At 38.9% G+C, this 25,495-nt stretch overlaps 1 protein-coding gene across 1 annotated transcript in view; it reads left to right on the top strand.

Annotated features, from left to right (window-relative positions):
* Positions 1-25,495, top strand: part of CCDC175 (coiled-coil domain containing 175) — a 45,735-nt gene that overhangs the window by 9,504 nt on the left and 10,736 nt on the right. Inside the window, exons 5-12 of the mRNA XM_055132074.1 lie at positions 3,338-3,566; positions 5,168-5,290; positions 6,864-6,973; positions 12,871-12,952; positions 17,097-17,233; positions 18,876-18,986; positions 21,289-21,360; positions 23,796-23,931. Of these exons, the coding sequence (XP_054988049.1) occupies positions 3,338-3,566; positions 5,168-5,290; positions 6,864-6,973; positions 12,871-12,952; positions 17,097-17,233; positions 18,876-18,986; positions 21,289-21,360; positions 23,796-23,931 (1,000 nt within the window). The remainder of the gene's footprint in view (positions 1-3,337; positions 3,567-5,167; positions 5,291-6,863; positions 6,974-12,870; positions 12,953-17,096; positions 17,234-18,875; positions 18,987-21,288; positions 21,361-23,795; positions 23,932-25,495) is intronic.

Consider the following 25,495-nt stretch of genomic DNA (forward strand, 5'->3'; position numbering starts at 1 on the left):
ACTTGTGCTGTATTGGACCCTCTTTCAGGGTCAGGGGAATGAGACCAGTTATTTTCACTGTTTTTGGCATATCAAATATGTCACAGGGAGCTTGCCAGGCTCTGCCGTGCGGGCGGAATACTCTCAGTAGCTTGCCGGGCTCTCCAAGAGGGACAGACAATGTATACAAGAGAATACAAACAAGTATGTTAAAACTAAACATATGTGTGCTGCTTTAGGTACATCAGTGGGCTAGAGTATGAGAGGTTGCACAGCCGAGATCGTGGCTGTGCCCTTTCAGGAGCTTTATTTTATAGCCTCTGGATCTTGGCCGTTGATGGAATTACACGGCAGACAGCCTGGCATGGGGGTAGGAGATTCTGCGTCCTGATATATGTATATATGTGTATATCAGCCTATAGCTCAGGATCATTACTTTTTCTCTTTATGAGTTGTTTGGTTCCTTGTCTTAAAAAAAATTTATTGAATCACAGTGAGATAAACAGTTACAAGATTGTTCACGTTTGGTTTTCAGTATATAATGTTCCAACATTCATCCCTTCATCTGTGTACATTTCCTACCTTCCCTCCTGCCCCCACACCTCTGTGTCAGACTCGTTCTCTCTCTCTCTCTCTCTCTTTCTCTCTCTCTCTCCTTCCATCTCTCTCTCCGCCTCTCTCCCTCCCTTTCTCTTCCTCTCTCTACCTCTCCCCCTCTCTCCCCCTCCCTCCCTCCCCCTCCCTTCCTCCCTCCCTCCCCTCCTTCTCTCTCTCTCTCTCTCTCTCTCTCTCTATCTATCTATCTATCTATCTATCTATCTATCTCTATCTCTATCTCCCCCCTCCCCTCTGGGCACTATGATTTGCAATAAGATGCTGAAAACTTGTCATGTATATCCCTTTACTTACTTTCAACACTCAGTTCTTATCCAGAGTGATAATTTCTAGCTATTATTGTCATACCGGTGCCTTCTCTATCCTAAATGCCCTTTGCCTCCTACACACTTATGGAAAACTTCCAACTATTGACCAGTCCTCCTGGCCTCTATTTATCCTGGACTTGGATATTAGTCTCACACTATTTTCTTTTGTATCCCACAAATGAGTGCAGTGAGTCTCTATCTGTCCCTCTCCTTCTGACTCATTTCACTCAGCACGATACTCCTCATTTATAAGTTGTGTTGCCTCATACTAACATTTTACCTTTAGGTGCCTCATTTTTTCCTCTCTGGGAAATATGGATTGCAAGGAGCTGAAAAGATAGCTCAAAGGGCTCAATCACTTTGCATCCAGGATGCCTGGGTTCAGTCCTTGGCACTACCTGGTTCCCTGAGCACCATCAGTAGTAAGCCTTGAGCACAGAATTGAAAGTAGCCCTCAAGTATTGCTGCGTGTCACCCCAAAAACAAATAAGGGAAGGTCACAGGTCTTGACTGGGGAAGGGTGGGGATAGTGGGAAGGAAACTGGACATCATTGGTGGTATGAAATGGGCACTGGTAAAGAGTTAGGGTTGGCCCAAGAGTAGTAGAGATAAAGACCAGGAGGTCAGCTCCAGGCTTGGAAACCGGCCTCACATGTTGGAGGAAAGGGCAACTCAGATAGATAAGGAACACCAAATAAAGGATGTTGGGAGGACCCATTCAGGTTGAAAGATGCGTGCCTAAAGTAGACTATAGACCGAACATGATGGCCACTCAATACCTCTATTGCAAACCACAATACCCATAAGGAGAGAGGGAACAAAAGGGAATGCCCCACCAGAGAGGTGGGATGGGGTGGAGTGGATGGGGTAGGGGTGGTGGGAGGGATGCTGAGACGATTGGTGATGGAAAATGGCCACTGGTGGAGGGATGGGTACTAGATCATTGTCTGACTGAAATGCAAGCATGAAAGTTTTTGTAAGCCTGTAACTGTACCTCACGGTGATTCACTAATAAAAAAAAAATAGTTGGTTGTTGGATGACTGAAACCTGATCATGAACAGCTTTTTAACTGTGTATCCCATGGTGACTCAATTTAAAAAAGCAAAAAAAAAATTTTTTTGGTTTATGGGTCACACCTGGTGATGCACAGAGGTTACTCCTGGCTCTTCACTCAGGAATTACCCCTGGTGGTGCTCAGGAGACCATATGGGATGCTGGGATTAGAACCCGGGTCAGCCACGTGCAAGGCAAACGCCGTACCCGCTGTGCTATTGCTCCAGCCCCCAAAAAAGCAAAAAATTTTTAAAAAATAATAAATAAAAATGAGCTTCCCCTCCAGCACATCTCACTCCAGCCTGTGAAATACTCCTTACAGTACAGAGATGTTGGTCTATACAAGACACAGGCCTTTAAAAAATGACAGTGAATCTATTCTTAACCCTTAATAAGTTGAAGGCTGGTTTTCCTCCAGCTGGACAGAGAGAAAGAGACAGAACTCATGAAGTCTGGGTGGAATCGACCACTTAGGTTCTGGTAAAGGTCTTAATTGTAAACGTTGATAGGGAGTGTGGCCCCGGGCAGCCCGGAGGCCGCCTGACAGAAGAGTGATGGTTTCTAAGAGAGGGCTTCCTTACCAAGCTGCTCTCAGACTCAGTCTGAGAAGGTGGCAGCTGCTCATCTTCTACATTGCTTTCATCTGTTGTGTTAGAAATTGAATCATACAGGGGAGATGGTGGTCTCTCTGGTTTGATGCCAGTAGAGAATGTTAAATCCACATCATCAGAAGAATCCCTGTTCTGAGAGTGCCTTTTTCACTGGTGGAAGGATGGGTGTTTGATCATTGTATGACTGAAACGCAATCATGAAAGGTTTGTAACTATCTTATGGTAATTCAATTAAAATTAAAAATAATAATAATAATAATAATAAAAGGGAAAAAAAGCAACATTTCTCAATCAGGGGTCATGTAGCCCTTCTCAGCCCCTGGAATATTTGAAGGTGTGCCGACAGGTAAAAATCAACTAAATGGATAAACTACAATATGAAATTAGAATCAGTTAAAGACAAAGCAGGGGTGAGATGGGATCACAGGAATAGTCAGAAAGAGATTATGGTTAGAAAAATATAAAAAAAACTTAATATTTGATATTGAATTTAAACCCAAATATCCTGTAATGTTTTGTGGACCTGTTGGGGAATGGAAGTGAGGCAAGACCATGTGATATTTTGTAACTGTTTACAGTGTCCTGTTTATCTGTAACTGTTTATATTTGTCCTCATATGGACCAAGTTTAAGAAATCACAAACAACTCCAAAATATGTATTCCTTGTAATTTACTTATCTATACATTTTATTTCACCAAATATAAGTAAATTACTTTCCTAAAATCCATACTTCTCACGTCATAAATGATTAAGTTTTTTTTTTCCTCAGTGAAACGCAAAATAAACTAGCAAATAAACATCAAGAGATTGTCATGGAACTCAACTATCTGTTGGAAGAAAAAGCCATGATGACTGTTTCCATCAATGAAATTTATGTTAAAATAAACTCAGCAGAAAAATTACTAAACTTGCAAAAGCAATGTTATAAAGATGTTACTGATGAATTAGAAAGAGAAAAAAGCTCAATTTTCCAAAGAAAACAAGTATTGTCTGACAAGGTAAGTAGTATTTTTTTATAGCTGTAATCCCATTTGTTTATTTTTGTTTTTGTTTTTGTCTGGAAATTAAAAAACTTACTACTGAGTTTTTTTAATGAATGGATTAAAGAGGACATCAGAAAATATAATTAAAAGATTCCTGGAAACAAATGAGAGTGAAGGCATGAATTACTGAAATATATGGAACACATCAAAAGCAGTGTTAAGAGGGAAGTTCATAGTAATGTAAGTGCCACTAGGAAGGGAGAAAGGGCCAAATAAATAACCTAACAGCACAGTTGAAGGAGCTAGATAAAGACCAAGAAAAAGGCAGGAAATAAGGCTTAGAGAATAAACCAATGTAATGGATCCTGAAACTAATTTAAAAGATCAGTGAAACCCAGATCTGATTGTTTGAAAGAATAAATAAGATCGAAAATCCATCCATTTTATTATTTAAAAGAAATATTTTTTGTCATCATGATTTACAACACTGTCAATGACAAGATTTAATGCCTATGATGTTCCAACACCACACACCCATACCACAGTATTCATTTCCCTTTATCATTGTCTCAGTGTCTTAGGGACCCTCAATCAAGCGCCTTTCCCCCCTCCCATACTCCTTCATCTCCCAACATGTAAGCTCAATCCTATACACTAGGCCATAGATTCTGTTGTTCTGGGCCATTTGTTATTCCCTTTTTGTTAATTCCTTTATTTACTGTAAGAAAATTAAAATAGCTCCATGTATCAGTGTCCTCAAGCCTATCATACCTCCCTTAACACAAGTCAAATATTTTTATCTAAGATTATATTTATACAACTGTAAAACCTTGGGAGAAGACTTAGGCAAAAGTTTGAGCAAAGAACTCCTATTTTCAACAAAATCTGCTAAACACAAAATTGTCCTCAATGCAGCTGTGTCCTGGGGCAGAGATATATAATTGTCAAATTCATTCTAAGTTGCAGAAAAATGTAAATGACAATAGTATTCTGTCATCATCACTGTCATCCTTTTGCTCATCGATTTGCTCGAGTGGGCACCAGTAACAACTCCATTGGGAGACTTGTTACTGTTTTGGGCATATCAAATAGGCATGGTACGTTTGCCAGGCTCTACTGTATAGGTGGGATACTCTCAGTAGCTTGCCGGGCTCTCTGAGAGGGACAGAGAACCGAACCTGGGTCAGCGTGCAAGGCAAATGCCCTACCCGAGGTTGGAGCCATAGCACAGCAGGTAGGGCATTTGCCTTATATGCAGCTGACCCAGGTTCGATTCCCAGAATCCCATATGGTCCCCCAAGCACTGCCAGGAGTGATTCCTGAGTGCAGAGCCAGGAGTAACCCCTGAGCATTGCTGGGTGTGACCCAAAAAGAAAAAATAAGTCAGTAATTTAGTATTTCAATATTTTGTAATTGCCATTTGATATTTCTGGCTCACTATTTCTCCTGTGATATTGCAAAAAAAAGCAAATGTGTATTAGTGTTTTATTTGCTGATTTGCTTGTATTGACCATGATGTGTTTAGATTGAGTATAAATTAGGCTTACAAAAAAAAGTTACCTCAGCTTAACTGTTTTTATTAACTTTTCATTGGTTTATTATATTTGTCATTATAGATTTATGAAATGAAAATGCTCCATGGTCAAAAGAAAGACGAAACTTTTGAAATGAAGAGAAAATTCCAAGCATTAACACGCAAAATGTCGGAAATAAAAGATATGGATACTGTAAGCACAGAGGTAAGGGAAAAATAAAAAACCTATGTTTAAGCCTGACCTGAGCAACTTGAAACATACTACCTTAATATCTTTTAATGAAAAAAAAAGAAAAATTGGGGCACACCCAGTGGTGCTCAGTCTTCCTCCTGACTTTGCTTTCAGGGATCACTTCTGGCAGGACTCTGGGGACCATATGGGTTGTCAGAGATTGAAACTGGGTCAGGCCTAGCACGTGCAAGGCATGGGCCATACTCACTGTACTATCTCTCCAGCCCCTGCCGGTGCTGTTTAATGAATTTATTTCAATTTACCTTCTTACTATGGGAGAATTTCTTTCATCTACATGGAGAATTCCATGTAAAGGTATATAATGCAACAGCAATATAGAAATATCACATTTCTACTCAAAAAGCTCAGCTAATTCCATTTTTTCTTTTTATTAGGATGGCTCTAATCTTAATTGTAGCATCTATATTATTATTATAAAACACTTTATAAACAAATTATAAAATGCCATTAAAATAGAAAGTTTCCCCAGATATGTACATTTAAAGTCATCAGGACCAGAGATATAGCTCATAGAACTGGGTGAATGCTTCGAATGTGGGAGATCTGAATTTAATCTTCAGTATCTTATGTTTCCCTGCACCACCAGTAGCAATGCCCAAATGGTAGTATCTCTTGAGCATCACTGAGTGTGATATCCATTACACAGACCCACCCTTTAAACAGATACTTCTATGACCCCAAAGTGATGTGCATAGTTGGATGGCATGGAATAATCTGTCCATGATCACTCTATGCCACAGAGCAGAAAAATTTAATTTAATATTATATACTTTAATTTATCTGGAGACAGCGGGTAGGGCGTTTGCCTTGCAGTGGCCGACCCAGGTTGGATTCCTCTGTCCATCTCTGAGAGCCTGGCAAGCTACCAAGAGTATCCCACCCGCACGGCAGAACCTGGCAAGCTACCCATGGCATATTCGATATGCCAAATACAGTAACAACAAGTCTCACAATGGAGACATTACTGGTGCCCGCTCGAGCAAATCGATGAACAATGGGATGGCAGTGATACAGTGACAGTCATGTTTTTCCATTCACATTTCCTTCTTTAAATTATGCTCCCATTCTTGCTACGGTGGCATACAGTCCTATTTCCAAAATAATATTGAATATAAGGAACAAATAATTCTTCTTGCATGAGTTTGTTAACTCAATTAAGGATAAGGCCCAATTAATGTTGACTTTTGAAAAATAACATTCATTCTACTATCTTGGAATGTTTTGAAGATGCCTACAAAATTATTGATTTGTTCAATTTTTTGAAGATCAATAAAGTAAATTTATGTTCTGAAAGGTGTTTTAAAATTTTCACATTCTCACTGCTCTTAACTTCACTTTTTAAAGTTTAATTACTTCAGGATCTCTGCCCAAATTTGTTTTATGAAGAAGCAATATGGTGATTGCCTTGTTTTGAAGTAAAGGCCATTCAAATGTAAAGGTTAAGAGGGTGATATATAAATATTTGATGAATTTATTTGTTGTCATGAATCCTTTACTAATTCCATTTTATGGGGCTTCTCAACAGAGTTTAACTGATCACAATCTTACCGTATTGCAACTACAAGAAACAATAAAATACTGGCAACAGGAAGTCCATAGCCTTATGGCTTCCTGTAAGAACCTGGAGGAGAAGAAGTAAATATTACTTTGTTATTGTTGCAGTTTTAGATGTTAATGTGCAACTTTTATTTTTTAAAAATATTTATTTTATGTCCATAAGTAGAGAAAGAGTAAGAGGGAAATTGTGTGCCATAGAGGCGAGAGAAAGGGTGGGGGGGAGCGATACTGTGGACATTGGTGGTGAAAAATGTACACTGGTGGAGGGATGGGTGTTCAATCATTTTATGACTGAAACTCAAACATGAAAGTTTTGTAGCTATAGCTCACAGTGATTCAATAAAAAAATATTTATTTGATGCTAGTCAAAAATTAATTCTTCTTGATTTAATAGAATTTGTTGTTGGCTATATATAATCACTTTGTTTTTTGGCACACATGGCTGTGCTCAAGGATTACTGTTTACTCTGTTCTCATTGATTATTCCTGGAAGAACTCTGGGAACCGTATGGATTTCTGAGGATCAAACCATGGCTGGCCGGTGCAAGACAAGTGTCCTACCCACTCCATTATCTCTCCAGCCCCAAGAATCATTTTTTTGCAGTACTCAGGGCTTACTCCTGGCTTTGAACTCAGGGATCACTGCTGGCAGGGTTGGGGGCCCATAAAGGTGCCAGGAATCAAATTTGGGCTAGCTACAACATGTAAAGCAAAGGCCCTATCTACTATACTTCCTTGGTATCTGTTATAGCATCTTCCCTTTCACTTTTGAGCCAATTTTTAGAATTCTTTCTTTTTTCCCTCATCATGAGTCATTGAGAGCCTTATTGTTACTGCTTTTGGCATATCCAATACGTCATAGGTAGCTTGCCAGGCTCTGCCGTGTGGACGCGATACTCTCGGTAGCTTGCTGGGCTCTCCGAGAGGGGCAGAGGAATCGAACACGGGTCGGCCGTTTGTTTCCTCCTTAAAATTACCATTGTCGCCTGAGAAAATACTTAATATATTTTCTATCTTTCCGATTTTATAGAAATTTGCATCCCAGTTTGTGATCTGTCCTGAAGAATGTCATATATGCACTGGAGAAAAACTTATCTCATATGAGATGGAGTGGTGGGCATGCTGAGCCACCCCATCATTTTTAGGCTATTGTTCAGTTGTGAGAATATTTTCTGAACTTTTATTTTGAGTCTGTTTTTTCACAGGTAGGGCGTTTGCCTTGCACGCGGCCGACCGGGTTTGATTCCTCCATCCCTCTCGGAGAGCCCGGCAAGCTACAGAGAGTATCCCGCCCGCACGGCAGAGCCTAGCAAGCTCCCCATGGCATATTTGATATGCCAAACACAGTCACAGCAAGTCTCACCATGGAGATGTGACTGGTGCCCATTCAAGCAAATCGATGAGCAACGGGATGACAGTGACAGTGACAGTTCATAAGTGACTCTTGCAAACTGCAGAAAATTGGGTTCAGTTTTTTATTTAACTCATCTGACATTGCTCTGTGCCTTTTGATCAGTGCATTTAAGCCAATCTATCTTTTACGCTGGATTGGGGGTATTTTTGAAGTTGCTTTTGGTTCTTCCTTTGTTTTTTCCCTTTGTACTTTAAAACCTGTTTCTTGATGTATTTGTCAGATCCCTTTTGGTGTTTTTTGGTGTTTGCCTTGAGATTACCATTCTTTATCTCTACATTTTTTAGTGTGTAGCCACTCTTTAAATTTAAAGCAATTACATTGTACAAGATCCATTATACCTCTTTTGTTTGCCTCATTTTATTTTTTTAGTATCTTTCTACCTCCAAGGAGGATTTCTTTGCTCCAAGTAGAATTACTTCTTGCAAAGCTGAATTACTGATCAAATCTTAGCTGATGCTTGTCTATAAAGTTTTGTATCACTCTTTCTGATTTGAATAATAACCAAGTTGGTTATTATTAAAAAAATAAAAATAGAAAAAAATAGAAAATTTTTATTGGGCTGATAAATTTATTCAAATGTGTTTACTATGTTGAACTCTCCCTTGTAGGTAGAGTTTCATTTAGTAGATAGCTGTCAGTCTTATGGGGGCTCCCGTAAGTGCAAGTTTCTTCTTTAATCTTGTTCACAGGATTCTATCTCTTTCTATGAATTATGCCATTTTAATTATAATGTGTCTTCTATTCAAGTTTATTTGTTAGGAATTCTGAGTTTATTGGATCTGGTAGATGGCTCAATCATCAGATTGTAAAAGTTTGATTATAGTTTTTTCTATCAGTAATTCTTACCCATCTCTCCACTTAAGACTTCTATAAAGCAGATACTGGTTCTTTTGAAATTACCCCTAATATTTTTAAATTTTAAGTTGTTTTTCTTTTTATTCTTCATAGTTTTATGTATATTTTCCTCAAACCCACTGAGTTATTCTTTAATTTCTGTCAGTCTATATCTGAGTCCATCTATTTCTCTTTCTCTCTTGGAAGTATGTTTTTGTTTCTCTCAAATTGTTCTTTATTATAGTTGAACATTCAATGTCCTTCCCCTCCTTACTTTTTTTTTTTTTTTTGCTTTTTGGGTCACACCCGGCGATGCACAGGGGTTACTCCTGGCTCTGCACTCAGGAATTACCCCTGGCCATGCTCAGGGGACCATATGGGATGCTGGGATTTGAACCCGGGTAGGCCGCATGCAAGGCAAACGCCCTACTCGCTGTGCTATCTCTCCAGCCCCATCCCCTCCTTACTTTTAACACTGAAACCTTCATGTGACAGCTTAGATAGCCCTTGGGTGTGTGGAAACCTTTTTTGGATCTTTGATAGTTAATTGGGATCGGGTGGCTCTGCTCTTTTACACTGGTTCTGCTGTGCTGTTAGGACAGTGGATGAAGGTCTGGTTATGTGCAGGCTTGTGTGACAATCTAGGCTTCACATTCACCAAATTCCTGAACAGAGAAGCTTCGAGTCTGAATTTGTTCTGCTTCAAACTGATGGGGTTTTGTTTTTATTTATTTATTTTATTGTTTTTTGGGTCACACCCAGCGATGTTCAGGGGTTACTCCTGAATCTGTACTCAGGAATTACTCCTGATGGTGCTGGGGGACCATCTGGTATGCCAAGGATCCAACCTGGGTCGGCCACGTGCAAGACAAAGGCCCTCCCTACCCACTATTTTATTGCTCTAGCCCTCAAACTGATGTTGGGGTTTTAGTGTACAAACCAGTATTGCTGACCTGTATTCACAGTTCCTAGTCCTTTACCATGGTCTCATTAGCACAGTTCTCATATTCAGGCAGCTGATCACAGCAAAAACATTCTGAACATAACATTTTTCCTTATTCTTTGAGTATTTTTCTTGGGCTCTGGGAAAATAACTGCACTCAGATGCTGTCTGAACGGTGAGGTGGTGGTGGGTATTGGCTTAAATCTGCTCCCAGTGTAGGCAATATCAGTCTAGATCACCTTACAACCTGAGGCCTCAGGTGTATACCCACTTCCACTGCTAGCCTGAGACTCTTCCAGGACCAGGTTCTACCTCCTGCTCAGGTTTTATGAAGGTGTCGATTTTTTTTAATTTATTTTTTTGATTAGTGAGCCACAATGAGGGTACAGTTACAGATTCACACATTTTTGTTCTTGTTTTTCCCTCATGCAATGTTTAAGAGCCCATCCCTCCACCAGTGTCCATTCTCCACCACCAATGAACCCAGTATCCCTCCCACCCCCCCAGTCCCATCCGCCCACCCCACCCCGCCTTTGTGGCGGGGCATTCCAATTTGATATCTCTCTTTCATGAAGGTGTAGACTTATGTGACTGTGGATAAGTTTTTCAGTCTGCTGTGTCTGTGCCTCATTGCACTGGAATTCCTTACCTGTACTCCTCACAAATTCCTCTCCTATCCACTAACTTCTTTGTGGGGTTGATTACAGGATTCTGTGGTCATGTCTTTGTTTTGTGAAAGTTTAATTTGGTGTAATTTCACAGGTCCCCCTTTCCTACCATCTTGGTCCTGTCTTAATGTGTGCTCATATTATCATTTGGGTTATTCCTAGATATTATCTATTGTCAATAGCACTGCTCCTTCTCAGGACCCTTTATTCTACAATTCTTTCTGAATCAAATTTTGGAGTTCTCAGTCCTTCACTGTTCTCTATACACACTCTCCATACATCCTTCTTACCAACTCTCATTGATTTAGTACTTCAGTGGCTCTCAGATTTTACAGTAATTTTCTAGTCTTAAATATTAATGCATATGCTCTAGAATTTATTTGATTTCGCCCTTAGAAGTCCTGTACTGTATATCCCTAATACAATGTATCCTTAAGAAAAGTCTGTACTTCACACTCCCTGAAATAGGTCTTCTTTCGGTTTTCTATATCACAATTAATAAGGCCCTACCATTTATCTAGTTACTCCAGTTAAAAGTCATCTACCACTACTATTTGTGTTACTTCCTAATCTTAACTGAACCATAACTACAGCTAAATTCAAAGATGTATTCTGTTGTCTTCCTCTGTTACATGTTATGGATTTATTGTCCTTTCTGGGAAGCATACCGTGGACCAAAGCCATCAAAGATGGTTCTCTTTTAGATGATTTTTTACCACTGAAATCTTTTCATTTGGAGTTGCTAGTTCCTATTTGTAATTATTACCCGCTGGGCTTGATCTACTTCTAGTACTATAATCTTAGCTGAGCCACTGTATATCTTCTGGACCACCACAATAACTTTCTAGATGTGTTGTTCTGTGGTTGTCATTTCCCACTGAATAATCAGAGTCTTTCTATAATATATATGTCAACTCATGTTAATCATCTGTTTAACAAACAAGGTTTTCTCCTTGTTTCCTTCAGAATAATATCTTATCTATTTCAAGATCCTACAAGATCCACCTGTCTGACCATCTCATACTCCTTTCTTTGTCGAATATACCAAGTTTGTTCCTACCTCAGGATATTATCATCTGCTATTCCTACTACCTAAGAAGTTCTTCCTTAAGATCTTCACCTACCTGACTCTTCATCAATCAGGTCTTTGACAAATTATGAGGGAAAACAAGAAGTTGACAAATGAACACAGCAAGCACGATAGTCATTCTTTATTCCGTGTTCTTTTGTGCACTTAACACTATGTAAAATAATGTTCCCTGTGAAGCAGTCACTTATACTCATGGAATGTGGCTGAGGTCTATGAATTAAAAGCATCTATCTCTGTATTTGCCCATATGGCCAAGTGAGACATCCTTGATTCAGGATCCTGAACTATTGAAGCAGTCATGAGAACTGGAAACTGTGGAGCTATCATCTACCTACTCCATTATCATCCAAATGTATGAAATGAAGCATTACTTCCTACTTCAACAGGGACAAAATAGAAAGGGAGAGAAAAAGAAACCAAACTTGCTCAGCTAAAGAAATAGAACTTTTAAAAACAACTGATCAACTAATCTTCTCTAGTCTGTCCCTCAAGATATTCTTGTAACTAAAAGAATCAAATTTATATATTAAAGATAAAACTTTTATATTTATACCATTCTGCTAGACTAGAGCTTTTGTGAGGGTGAAGACTCAGCTTCTGCTGTATCTCTACTACCTAGAACTCCTCAAGAATTCAGGTGTTCAATAGTGAACATCTTAAGTGAAACAAATTAATAAGTATTGATTTAGCCATTTAAAAAGTTTTAAAAAGTTTACTATTCAATTAGTTTGGGGGTCACACTCAGCAGTGCTTGGGAGCTGTTACCAGTGCAATAGTCAGGATTCTGACCCAGCAGTGGTTGAGGGCCAAGCAGAGTTGGGAATCAAACCCAGGTCTTCTGCATGTGAAATATGTGCTCTAGTTCTTTGAGTCATTTTCCTGGCCCATACCATTTGTTTATTTCAATGATTCTGTAAGTATTTTACAAAGGAAAAGGATATTGGAAATTTTGGGTATTATAGGCAGATATAACTTCATTGGAAAACATGTACTAATATAAATCTATTTGACTTTCTTTGTTAACAGGATCTATTTTGTAAATAGCAGAATGAGACTGGACACTGAACGAAACATTGAGAAAGAAGATTTATTACATAAGATAAAACAGGTAGAAAAGTGATGATCTTTACAATTATTTTTCTTTCACTTTTCATTGTTATTTTAGCTGTATGTGAAAATGTAAATTTTTCAAACATGCATATGTTGTAATGATAATAAACATCACTCACAGTCTTTGACTTATGATTTTATCCTACCCTAAAGTACTTTAAATATATGAAGAAACATATATTTAAAATTGTTCATGTGAAGATGAACCAATTTTGGGGAATTTCTTTCTTGTGGGCATAGTAACTTTACATTATGACTGTCCATGACTAATGAGTGCTTTTAATTTGAAGTTTTAATAAAAATTAGCATCTTATTGCTGATTTGTGGTACCTGTGAAGTGTACAAACTTGTACTGCATGTAATATTACTAGTGAAATATTTGAAGCGAGCTTTGCCTATAAGAGCATTCCCTAGACTAATTTAAGTTTAGTTTTTAAACTCTGGTTTAAAAATTTATCATATTAATAACAGTGGATAAATAAAGATTTAGCCACACGATATTCCACGTATAATTTATAAGTGTATTTAACAACTGCAGGGAATACAATTTAAAAGTTAAGCAGGGGCCGGAGCGATAGCATAGCGGGTAGGGCGTTTGCCTTGCACGCGGCCGACCCGGGTTCGATCCCCGGCATCCCATATGGTCCCCCAAGCACTGCCAGGAGTAATTCCTGAGTGCAAAGCCAGGAGTAACCCCTGAGCATCGCTGGGTGTGACCCAAAAAGCAAAAAAAAATAATAATAATAATAAAAAAATAAAATAAAAGTTAAGCAAAAGGACCTTGATCAAATAAATAATACTTAATAAGTAATATAAATCACGAATCACGAAATCCCGTTAATCACCGATTTCTCGGGCAGGCTCAGTAACATCTCATTTCGTCCTTTCCCTGAGATCTTAGAAGTCTATCTCAACTCGGCCCTCCTAATGATGTTGCACTGGAGGCTCTTCAGGGTCAGGGCAATGAGATCCAGCTTGTTACTGGATTTTGCATATGAATACACTATGGGAAGCTTGCAAGGCTGTCCCATGGGGGCAGGAAACTCTCAGAAGACTGCCAGTTTCTCCCAGAGGGAGAATTAGGCTAAAGATATCACTTCTGAGAGCTTGCTTTTAAGTCTCTCTCTGGATGTTGGCCATTGATGGAATTACACACACTTGGGTTCCTCTGCCGGTACCTTCATGCATGAGACCTGTCCGAACATGTGGAGAGGGGCCTCCAGCATGGCTGTAGCTAGGTTCTGGTGGTCTTCGGCCGCCGGGAGCTCTGCTCGGGGTGGGGAAGGAAGCTGGAGCCCTTCCCCTCCGAGGGGCCCCGGGGAAGACAGCCAGGCATGCGGGCAAGAGACTCTCTGTAATATAAATAATATTACAAGTAATATAAATAATTCTTCATATGTTGAGGGATCAATATAAAATTATGTATAATATCCTATTTATAGATTTACATGGGCTGGAGCAATAGCACAGCGGGTAGAGCGTTTGCCTTGTATGTGGCCAGGAGGGGTTTGATTCCTCCATCCCTCTCAGAGAGCCTGGCAAGCTACCGAGAACATCCTGCCCATATGGCAAAGCCTGGCAAGCTACCCATGGCGTATTCGATATGCCAAAAACAGTAACAACAAGTCTTATAATGGAGACTTTACTGGTGCCTGCTTGAGCAAATCGATGAACAATGGGATGGCAGTGCTACAGTGATAGATTTATTTACGGATTCACCACCGGAATCTCACCATTTTACAAGGAAGTAATCGTCGATGTAGAGAGGGGTTTGGCAGGGTGATACCATTTTACAGAAACTCTCAGTGCCACCCTTGAGAACACCATGTGACAACTGGAATGCGAAGGAATGGGAGAGAAGGCAACTACACCACCTCTGCTTCACTGATGACATGGTTCTAATAACACGAAACATTAGCCAAGTGGCACAAACGCTGGCCGACTTTGACCGAGAGTGTGGGAAGGTCAAACTACAGCTGAATCTCACCAAGACAACATTCATGGAAACCGAACCAGTCCCTGACGTTCCATTTGCTCTCAACAGAACGAACATCGAATGCAGCAGCTATATGTACCTGGGTCAAGAACACAACATGAGGAACGACTTGGTGCCAGAACTGTGCAGGAGGAAGAGAGCAGTGTGGAACGCCTTCAAGAGCATCGAAGAAGTGGTGTAAGAGGACGCGAAGAACCTCCAGCTCCAGGCACATCTTTTCGACTCCACCGTTCTTCCTGCACTAACATATGCCTCAGAGACCTGGACCCTACGAAAACAGGATGAGAACACTATTTGGGTATCCCAAAAAGGAATGGAAAGAGCTATGCTTGGAGTATCATGTTTCACTCAAGTGAGAGAAGGAATCCAGAGTTCTGACGTCCATCAACAATCAAGAATCAGGGATGCTGTCTCGTTTGACGAGACGTCAAAAATCAGATGGGCTGGATTTTGCATAAAATCTAGATGACTGCTAGACTAGAGCTGTTACCAACTGGATTCCATGGGACATCAAAAGACCGCATGGCTGCTCAGCTACAAGATGGTCAGACTTCTTCATCAAAACCCTGAATGAACGGTTTGAGGGTCTTTGTGTTCCTGGAGAGAGCAGATACCATTGGACTACACTAGCATGCTACAGGAACAAATGGAGACGTTACTGGCACCGATCGAGCAAATCGAAGATCAACGGGATGACAAGTGATACATATGCACATTAAATATGACTGAAATTCTTGTCCTTTGCAGTGAAATGTAAACATCCTTGATATTTCTTTCCCTGTCCCCCATATACACATTTCAGTAGTTCAGAATTTATTGGATTAGGTACCTGCTTTCCATGTTCTCTATTTCTGTTTTGTCTCCAAGTCAACCAGGAAATAAAACTTGTCTTTTTGTCTTCATTTCTAAAAGATATATAATAACAGAAGGTATTTCATGATCTGTTGCAATCTGTCAAACTTTGAGAAGTCATGAGGAGGAATCCCATTTTGGAGCACAAAGCCATCTTTAGTCACCTTTCTCTTTCTTTCTTTTGTATTTCTTTACCCTTACTTTAGTTCTAAAATATACTAACAACTTATAACAAAATCCTTGCTCCTCTGTTACAAATTATAGTTTCATTGTCCTTTTTGGGAAGCCATACCTTGAACCAGAGCCACCAAAGACAATTAATTCTCTTTCAGATGAGTGACTACCTCTGAAAGGAAAACATTGGGTTGCTAATTCATATTTGGGATTCTTACCTGCTGGGCCTGATCTATTTTGATTTTTTTGTTATTATATTTTTCAACTGGCAAATCTTTTTCAATTTTTGTATTTCAGTTTCTAACTCTCATACTTGATGCATTTATCTCATTCCAATATCTGCTGTTTTGATCGTATATTTGTATATTCTTATACCTTCCAATTTTGGTTTATGCTATCTTCCTTATGTTTATGAGGAAGAAGTATGTGCTTTACACTGTACTTGAAAAAATGTTCATAGAATCAGTTTGAGGTCAGTGAGGCGGGTGTTTTCCTTGGGAACAGACACTCACCTCTATCACGTGCCCAGAGAATATCACTAGTCTTGAATTACCTTAACCCACCTTTAAGTTCCCTGTTAACTGAAAACAGACTTGTGAGATTCCATTTCACTATTCTCTGGAGGGTGAAATTCTAGGATTCCATACTAAAGTGGAGACTTGTTAAGTTCTTCACCTGAATGAGTTCCAGGTGTTGACTTTTGTCATTTAAGAAAAGAAAGGCTTAGTTTTAATGTGGTTTCTTTCTTATCAGTCAATATCCTAGATGCAAAATTTGTTTTCAGTGCTAAGTTTATCACTCTGAACTCTTGCTTTTTGGGGTAGAATTAAATCTCATTTATTTTTCCTTACTTTATTGTTAACTCTTCATTTAAGAGTTTTTTCCATTCAGATGTTTTAATGATACACAGTCATAAAGTTATGCTGAACCATTGATACTAAACCTGACTTTTCTGATTCATTTGAAGTAATTCAATAAAGTGATATAAGTACAAGAAAAAAGCATCAGTGTATTTGATGGCTACTATTTTTGTCCTGACTGGAAATATTTAATAAAAATGAAACATAGTATCTAGTCAAAGAAATTTTCAACAAGATCATCTGTTTGGTTTTTTTTCTAGATAGCTGAAAAACTAAAGAGTAGACGTTTGGTGTACCAAGATCTACAAGAGAGATTACAAAACTTAAACAAACAATTTATGGCTGCAATAAAAGAGGAAGAAAAAATGAAAAGACATAGGAGGAAGATGATTCTCGAGTATGTTTCTTTCATTAATCATAAGTCACTGTGCATAGTTATGAGGTGCATTTCTTTTTCCCCATTTTCTTTTGTTTTTTTGCCATACCCAGATACTTAGGGCTTACTTCTATTTTTTTTTCTTTTTGGGTCACACCCTGAGATGCACAGGGGTCTCTCTTGGCGCGGCACTCAGGAATTACCCCTGGCAGTGCTCAGGGAACCATATGGGATGCTGGGGATCGAACCCAGGTTGGCCGCGTACAAGGCAAATGCCATACCCGCTGTGCTATCGCTCTAGCCCCACTTAGGGCTTACTTCTGGTTCTGCTCTTAGAAATTACTTCTGGTGGTGCTCAGGTAGGATGTCAGGGATCGAACCTGGGTCTTGTGTGTGGAAGGGAAGGCAAATTCCCTACTTACTGTACTATTGCTGTGGCCCAGCAAGTTGATTTTCTAGTAGTCAAAGTGAAACTCTCCCCTCAACCTTATCTCTCTTAAAATATATTGACAACAACAAATAGTATTTATCCAAAGACAAATAAACTTAAAATAATCACTCTCCAAATCTGCTCTATAGAAATAGAGTAATGGTTTCCTCATTTGGGTCAGATCATATCCACTGATTCAAACTGCATGCTTTTTATTTCTAAGTCACACTGTTACACACTGTCATCCCACTGCTCATCGATTTGTTTGAACGGGCACCAGTAAGGTCTCTCATTGTGAGACTTATTGTTACTATGTTTGGCGTATCAGATTCTTAAAAGAATAACTAAGCATTTATCCCATGAAACTATTTAAAGGAACTATAAGATCTGTTTTTCTCAGAAATTGACTTTGTGCCTGTATTTCCTTGCTCGGATAAGGATTTTGTCCTTTGCACAAAGCCCCTAACCCAGAGACTGGAGAATGTTTGTTTGTTTGTTTTGTTTGTTTGGTTTTTTCCAAGTAAAATTTTATCCTACACTACTCATTGGACTTCATTTAATCACACACATTCTTAATTCCACCTCCCCAATACTTTTCAAATACAATCTGATGTCATTCTTAGAGCTCATCAGTCACTATTTTGTAATCAAGTAGACACTAACAAAGTCCTTTGTCCCATGGAGCTGTAAATAGGTCAAGGCAATCCCTCTGTCTTAGAACTATATCTTCAAAACCTTGTGCATTCATCAACACGTAGTACTGCATATTCACCCCATGCATATTTCCTCAGGTTTTCCTACTGATTATTTAGGATAACATCTATTGAACATGAAATCGTGCATCTAATATGCATTAATTATGCACTTAATAGTCTATTGCTACTCCCGGGTGATGTTAAAATTGGAGTGTCCACAGCTACTTAGGTGAAGTTATGTTCATCTTTGTAGCATTTAATTGTGGAACATTGTTACAACCACTTTGTCACTGAAGAGGGCAGGAAGAATGATTGCATGTTGTTGTTTGGGGCGACACCTGGTGGTACTTGGAAACTACTCGGAGGCAGATGCCTGGAGGTCACTTCCAGTGGTTCTCAGGGAACCCTGTGGCGCTAGGAATCATCCGTGAAGGGAACTTTGCCAACAATTTTTTTTAAATTTTATTCTTGATTGTATGTTTTCTCATGCTGAGTTAAAAGAAACAATTTCAATTAACATATATTTTTTTAATGGTAGAAATGAAAAACTCTTAAATTATATCACTGAGAAAGAAAACTTCCTTTTCAAAAGAAAAATTGACATCAAGAATATGACAGAAGGAATCAGCACGCTTAGAGAACTTTTACAGTATGTTTGATGCCTCTGAATATTTTCATATTTGTTTCTTCATTTGTTTTTAAATGACTGGTAGTAATAAATCTATGCCTATGTCTAATATAGTCTAAAAGGGGGCGGTTATAATTAGCTCTCTCTGTTTTACAATCTGAAAAAGGTTTTTAGGTCTTTAATCTTTTCTTGAAAAGGTAAACAAAGTTTAAATATAGAGAAAAAATGTTCTTGAATGTTGTCACGAAATTGCCTTCCTGTGAAATTCATTAGCACCAGTCTAAATTACTGTCGTTTTTATGGTTAAAAAATGTAATGCTTATGCCTGAGTTAAACATTCAAGTCTAGAGATGTGTAATGCAGGGATGGAGAGATAACACAGTGGGTAGGGCATTTGCCTTGCATGCTGGCAACCTATGTTCAATCACCAGCACCCCACATAGTCCACCAAACCTGCCAAGAGTGATTCCTGAGCTCAGAGCCAGGAATAGTCTCTGAGCTAGCCCAAAAAAGAAAAAAGTAATGAGTAACTTAGAATAAAAGTTACTTTAATGTTTCCACAGAGATATCACTGTACAGCGTTTGCTCTTCATATTTTCAAATATATATACTTTCATGTGAATTGTACCCCTCTATAACTGAAATTTTCCACCAAGAACTACATTTTAGTTATTTACACTGTTAATTTTATCTCAAGAAACCTGGGGAAAATATATCTGGAAGAAAGATTAAAAATGGTAAAATGGTTAAATTTGGAGTAGTGAAGATTGGATGAAATTCTTTGTATTAATTTTTACTTTTGACTGTTCAGTTTGAAATTATTTGAAAATTATTTCAAAACAGAGAAAAATCCTATATATAAGACCTCTTTTCTCTTTTATCTAGTTACATAGTCCTTTTTAAAAGATTACAATGTGTTTTGTTTAGCAAGAAATCACTTGATAGACAGGTTTTATTCTATTTTTACATTATAAACAACACAGTCAAAGTTAACATCCTTTAATATATCTTTGTCCATCTCTGTTACTATTTCTTTCAAATAAAGTCCAAAGAGTTGAGCTGCTGGAGTTAAGGGGTTGTGTAATCTTCATTTTGACTATTATTCAAGAGTACAGTCTCATTATACGCACATAAGCCTCAGAATATCCACCAACAAAGTTCTAAGGCTGTCTACATCTATTTAGAGAGGAAATTGAGGGTTCACACACCGATGTCAAATAGAAAAAAAAACAGCAACCACTAGCACAATTCTGTTTGTAATTTACCTGGGAGTGCTTTATATTCTAAGATTCACTTATGAAAACTTTTATTTTAAAAAAGATATAAAGTCTCAGGGGCATATAGACCGTTCAGCAGGTCGGGTGCTTTTCTTACCTGCAGCTAACCTGGTTCAATCCTTGGGATCCAATATGGTTCCCAAGAATCACCAGGAGTAATTCCCAAGTGCAGAGCCAGGAATAACCCCTATGCATTGCAGAATGTTGGTCAGAGGTCTCTATCTATCTATCTATCTATCTATCTATCTATCTATCTATCTATCTATCTATCTATCTATCTATCTACCCATCCATCTATCTACATGTTTACATTCTCATTTTTAATGTAGCAGTCAATTTATTTCTGTGCATGTAGCACTTCTCTAGGGGGAGAAGGGATCACAACTATCAGAGACATAATTCCTACATTTAATCTACATGTTTCCATCTGTTCTATCACAAAATAAAATTTTCCATTTAAAAGTATACTTATTTCCCCTAAGTTCAAAGAATATATATTGACTTTCTGAATCACAAATTATCAAATCATAGCTCAGTTTAGAATCCATAGCCTAGTCCACAATAGTCTAGAACAGTCTAAAAACTAGAGTTCCCTACCAATTTGTTGATTTTCATCCTACCCATAAAACAATGGTGGTGTTTCCGTTCATGTTCTCTGTGGGCAGCAAGCCTGTCTCCAATACAGCAGACCTGACTGGCTTCCCTTCGCACATGATGATTTCCTTTCCCTGGTAAGATTTCACCCTGTTCTGATCGTCTGCCTTCCTCCCTCTACTAAACATGACCACTACACTTCTTCAGCTGACAACTATCACCCCAGAATATATGATTTCCTACCTTGGGTTACCCATCACAATCCTTAAAAAATACTTTGCATTTGCATAAAACTGGAGTTGCTTTTCTTAGTCTACCACAAATATTTTCAGCTGTAATACAAGTTTTCTTTTGCCTTCCAACTAGATGGAAACCTTAATGTTCATAATGTTCTTTAGACATGATCACTTTGCTCACAAATGCAAAGTCTAATACATTCTTCCTGTTTTTAGAGCTACAAAAGAATTATATCGAAAAGAAGTGAAGCAACTGGGTGATAAATTTCAAAAGGAATGTCAGAAGCGGTAAAAAAGAATCATTTGTTTTGCGAATATTATATTAATGAACAATGCCCCAAAGTTGGGAGAAAACAAGAGTACTTTTGGGTTGCCTAGAGTCAAAATAAATTTCCTCAATTAAATTGTAGGAGAATATTTGGGTCTAGATGCATCTGTTCAATTATCTGTTATTGAACAGAATTAATGTTTCAATTAATCAAATACACCAAAAAGCCTAATAGGTTAGTCCTAATGGACTGGAACAATAGCCCAGCGGGTAGGGCGTTTGCCTTGCACGTGGCCGACCCAGGTTTGATTCCTTCGTTCCTCTCAGAGAGCCCGGCAAGCTACCGAGAGTATCTCACCCGCATGGCAGAGCATGGCAAGCTACCTGTGGCATATTCAATATGCCAAAAGCAGTAACAAGTCTCACAATGGTGCCTGCTTAAGCAAATTGATGAACAACGGGACAACAGTGCAGAGACAGTGCAGATGCATCTGTTCAATTATCTGTTATTGAACAGAACTAATGTTTCAATTAATCAAATACACCAAAAAGCCTAATAGGTTTGTGCAGTACCTCTTGTTCATTCAGGTTTCTGTGTGGACAAGTCTGGAGGTTCTGTGCAGGGTTAAAGGGTCATGCCAGGCTTGCAGGTGATGCAGATTCATCTCATTGTTTACCCTGTCTCTTCCTAGCTGTCACTGAGAGGCTAAAGGACTTTGTCTCAGTCATTTTTTTACCTGCCATTCCTATAAAGTGAGGAGTGGTAGTTAGCACCTAGTGCTTTTAATGTTGTCATGAATAGTAACTTAGATGCTAGTGTGATGTTATAAGTGCATGATAGGCACTTAGCACTTGTGGAAACAGCTGTATTTTATTATAGCTATGTATATCACGGTGATTCAAGAAAAAAAGAAAAGAAAAAACAAGAATGTAAAATTAAAACTCTGTAGCACTTTGGTAAATGTAGTTGATTCAATTGATATTTCTACTTGATTTTCTTTTTGCTTTGAGTTTCGAAGGCTCTGGCTTGTGAGCTATCCTAGTGGACATACAGATACCATTTCTTACTGGGAAGCATCCTGCAGAGAAACTGATGACCTCCTCCTCCTTGTCTTCCTCTTCCTCCTCCTCTTCTTCCTCCTTCTTTCTTCTTCTTTCTCTTCCTCTTCTTCTTCTTCTTCATCTTCCTCTTCTTCTTCTCCTGCTTCTCCTACTTCTTCTTCTCCTTCCTCTTCTTCCTCCTCTTCTTCCTCTTCCTCTTGCTCTTCTTCATCTTCCTCTTCTTCTCCTGCTTCTCCTACTTCTCCTTCTTCTCCTTCCTCTTCTTTTTCTTCTTCTTCTTCCTCTTCTTCTTCCTTTTCTCCTTCTTCTTGTCCTTCTTCCTCTTCCTCTTCTTCTTCTCTTGCTTCTCCTTCTTCTTGTCCTTCTTCTTCCTCTTCTTCTTCCTCTTCCTCTTCTTCTTCTCCTGCTTCTCCTACTTCTCCTTCTTCTCCTTCCTCTTCTTCTTCCTCTTCTCCTTCTTCCTCTTCTCCTTCTTCTTCTCCTTCTTCACCTTCCTCTTCTTCTTCTTCCTCTTCCCCTTCTTCTTCTACTTCTTCTTCTCCTTCTTCTTCATCCTTCTTCATTTTCTTCCTCTTCTTCTCCTTCTTCCACTTCTTCTCCTTCTTCTCCTTCTTCCTCCTCCTCTTCTTCTTCCTCTTCTTATTCTTCTTCCTCCTTTTATCCTTCTTCTTCTCCTTCTCCTTCCTCTTCTTCTTCCTCCTCTTCTCCTTCTTTCTCCTCTTCTTTCTCTCCTCCTTCTTCTTCTCCTTCTTCCTCTTCTTCTACTTCTTCTTCTCCTCCTCCTTCTTCTTCTCCTTCTTCCTCCTCCTCTTCTTCCTCTTCTTCCCCTTCTCCTTCTCCTTCTTCTCCTCTTCCTCTTCCTTCTCCTCCTCCTCCTCCTTCTTCTTCTTCTTCTTTTTCTTCTTCTCCTTCTTCTTCCTCCTCTTCTTACTCTCCTCCTTCTTCCTCCTCCTCTTCTTTTTTCTCTTCTTCCCCTTCTCCTTCTTCTCCTCCTCCTCTTTCTTCTCCTCCTCCTCCTCTCCTCCTCCTCCTCCTCCTCCTCCTCCTTCTTCTTCTTCTTCTTCTTCTTCTTCTTCTTCTTCTTCTTCTTCTTCTTCTTCTTCTTCTTCTTCTCCTCCTCCTCCTCCTCCTCCTTCTTCTTCTCCCCTCCTCCTTCTTCTCCTCCTTCTCCTCCTCCTCTTCTTTCTTCTCTTTCCCCTCCTCCTCCTTTCTACTCTTCCTCTTTCTTCTTATTGTCCTCCTATTCTTCATCTCCTCCTCTCTTTCATCTTAAATTGCGTCATCAATAGCACAATTTTCTATCATCATACTTAGACTTGTTTTGTTTCAGATTCATTCATCTTTTAAGTGAACTGTCATATAAATTAATGTTATTCTGTGTTTTAATCTTTAGATTTTTCACTAAGTGGAAAATATCTTGTGCTCAAAAAAAAACTAAAGCTTGGGTATCAGAGCAAAGTACTTTACTAGAAAATCTAATAAATGATATTCAGACTGTACAACTAACCCGCAAGTATTTAGAAACAGAGGTAAGAAAACAGGTAGGACTTTGATTTAGTCCTGTAGATCATCTCTCATTCAATACTTAAACGTCATTTTATTTTTGTTTTGTTTTACTTTATTTAAACACTGTGGTTTAAAAAGGACAAAAAAACAGAAAACAAAAGTTGTTCATAACATAGTTGTTTTGGGTATTCAATGTTCCAACACCAATCCCACCACCAGTGTGACCTTCCATCATTGTCCCCAGTTTCCCTCCTACACCCCAAGCCTTTCCTTTAGCAGACACAAAAATTATTTTATATTACTTGTTACAACTAAATGGCTAATGAAATTATAAAATATACTTCAGTAAAAGAAAACTTGTTAAAATTGTCTTATCTCACGTGTGGTCATGAAGTCATTGTCTGAGGATTTACTGAGCTGTTTGTTACTAGTTGAGCCTTCTGTTATTGCTTTTGTTTATTGAGCTTTTTTTTAGCTTGTAAGCCATTTTCCGATCGAATTTGGTGTGCTTCTATCAGGCTGTCAGTATTGTGGACTTATTTTTTATTTATTTATTTATTTTTGTTTTTTGGGTCACACACGGTGATGCACAGGGGGTACTCCTGAATCATGCACTCAGGAATTACTCCTGTCAGTGCTGGGAGACTATATGGGATGCCAGGGATCAAACCCAGGTCGACCGCTTGCAAGGCAAACACCCAACCCGCTGGGCTATTGCTTTGGCCCCAGTATTGTGGACGTTAGAAGTGTTGGGCGGCTACTTATGTGGCTACATACTCTAGGAACAACATGATCTTTAGAACTGGGCTAATGAGTTTACATGGCAGCTGTGGGATGTGGGTCTGGCTTCTGGTGCTTCTAGAAGTAGAGGAGGGTGGGAGAAAGCTATTTGCCCCCACTATGAGAAGATCCCAGGGTATTTAGCCTGAAAACTCATGTGTTTAGAATTTTCATAGGTTTGGCATCTCTGCAGACATTAGTCATGAAGCAGTGAAGTTGGGTTGTTGGTGTGGCAGTGGCTGTGGGGTATGAGTGAGGCTGCCAGGGCTTCAGCAGGGAGGGAACCCAGCCCACTCCACTCCAAAAGGTACTCCGGAGTTTCCAGCCAAAAGACCAGTGTACCTGTGAATTTTAGGGGTTTAGCTTGCATCTTTTCCAAGATTTCTTAAACCTTATTTTAAAAAGGTATACTTTCTGCTAATTTCAGATTTAGAGGGTATTATTTAATTTAGTAAGCAATGTATCTATTTGTTGTGTGTTAACTGTAAGAATTTATCAGGAACTTATTCGAGATAACTTTTGAGGGAGATGCTTTCTGAAACTAAAAATCAAACATTACTTATTTACCTCCTCTGTTAATCCTTTGTCCAGCTCTTTTTGTTCCCATTCTTCATATAATCTCTAGATGTTGTTGGTAAAGAAATTAACCTTCCAGTATGAATAAAGAGGAAAAAATCCTCTTGGTGGTTTTATTAAGAAATAATAAAACTAATAGAACTTGGGGCCAGAGCAATAGTACAGTGGGTAGGGAGTTTGCCTTGTATGTGGCCGACCTGAGTTCAATCCCTGGCATCCCAAATGGTCCCC

Source organism: Sorex araneus, chromosome 3, assembly GCF_027595985.1.
Source record: "Sorex araneus isolate mSorAra2 chromosome 3, mSorAra2.pri, whole genome shotgun sequence".
NCBI lineage: Eukaryota > Metazoa > Chordata > Mammalia > Eulipotyphla > Soricidae > Sorex > Sorex araneus.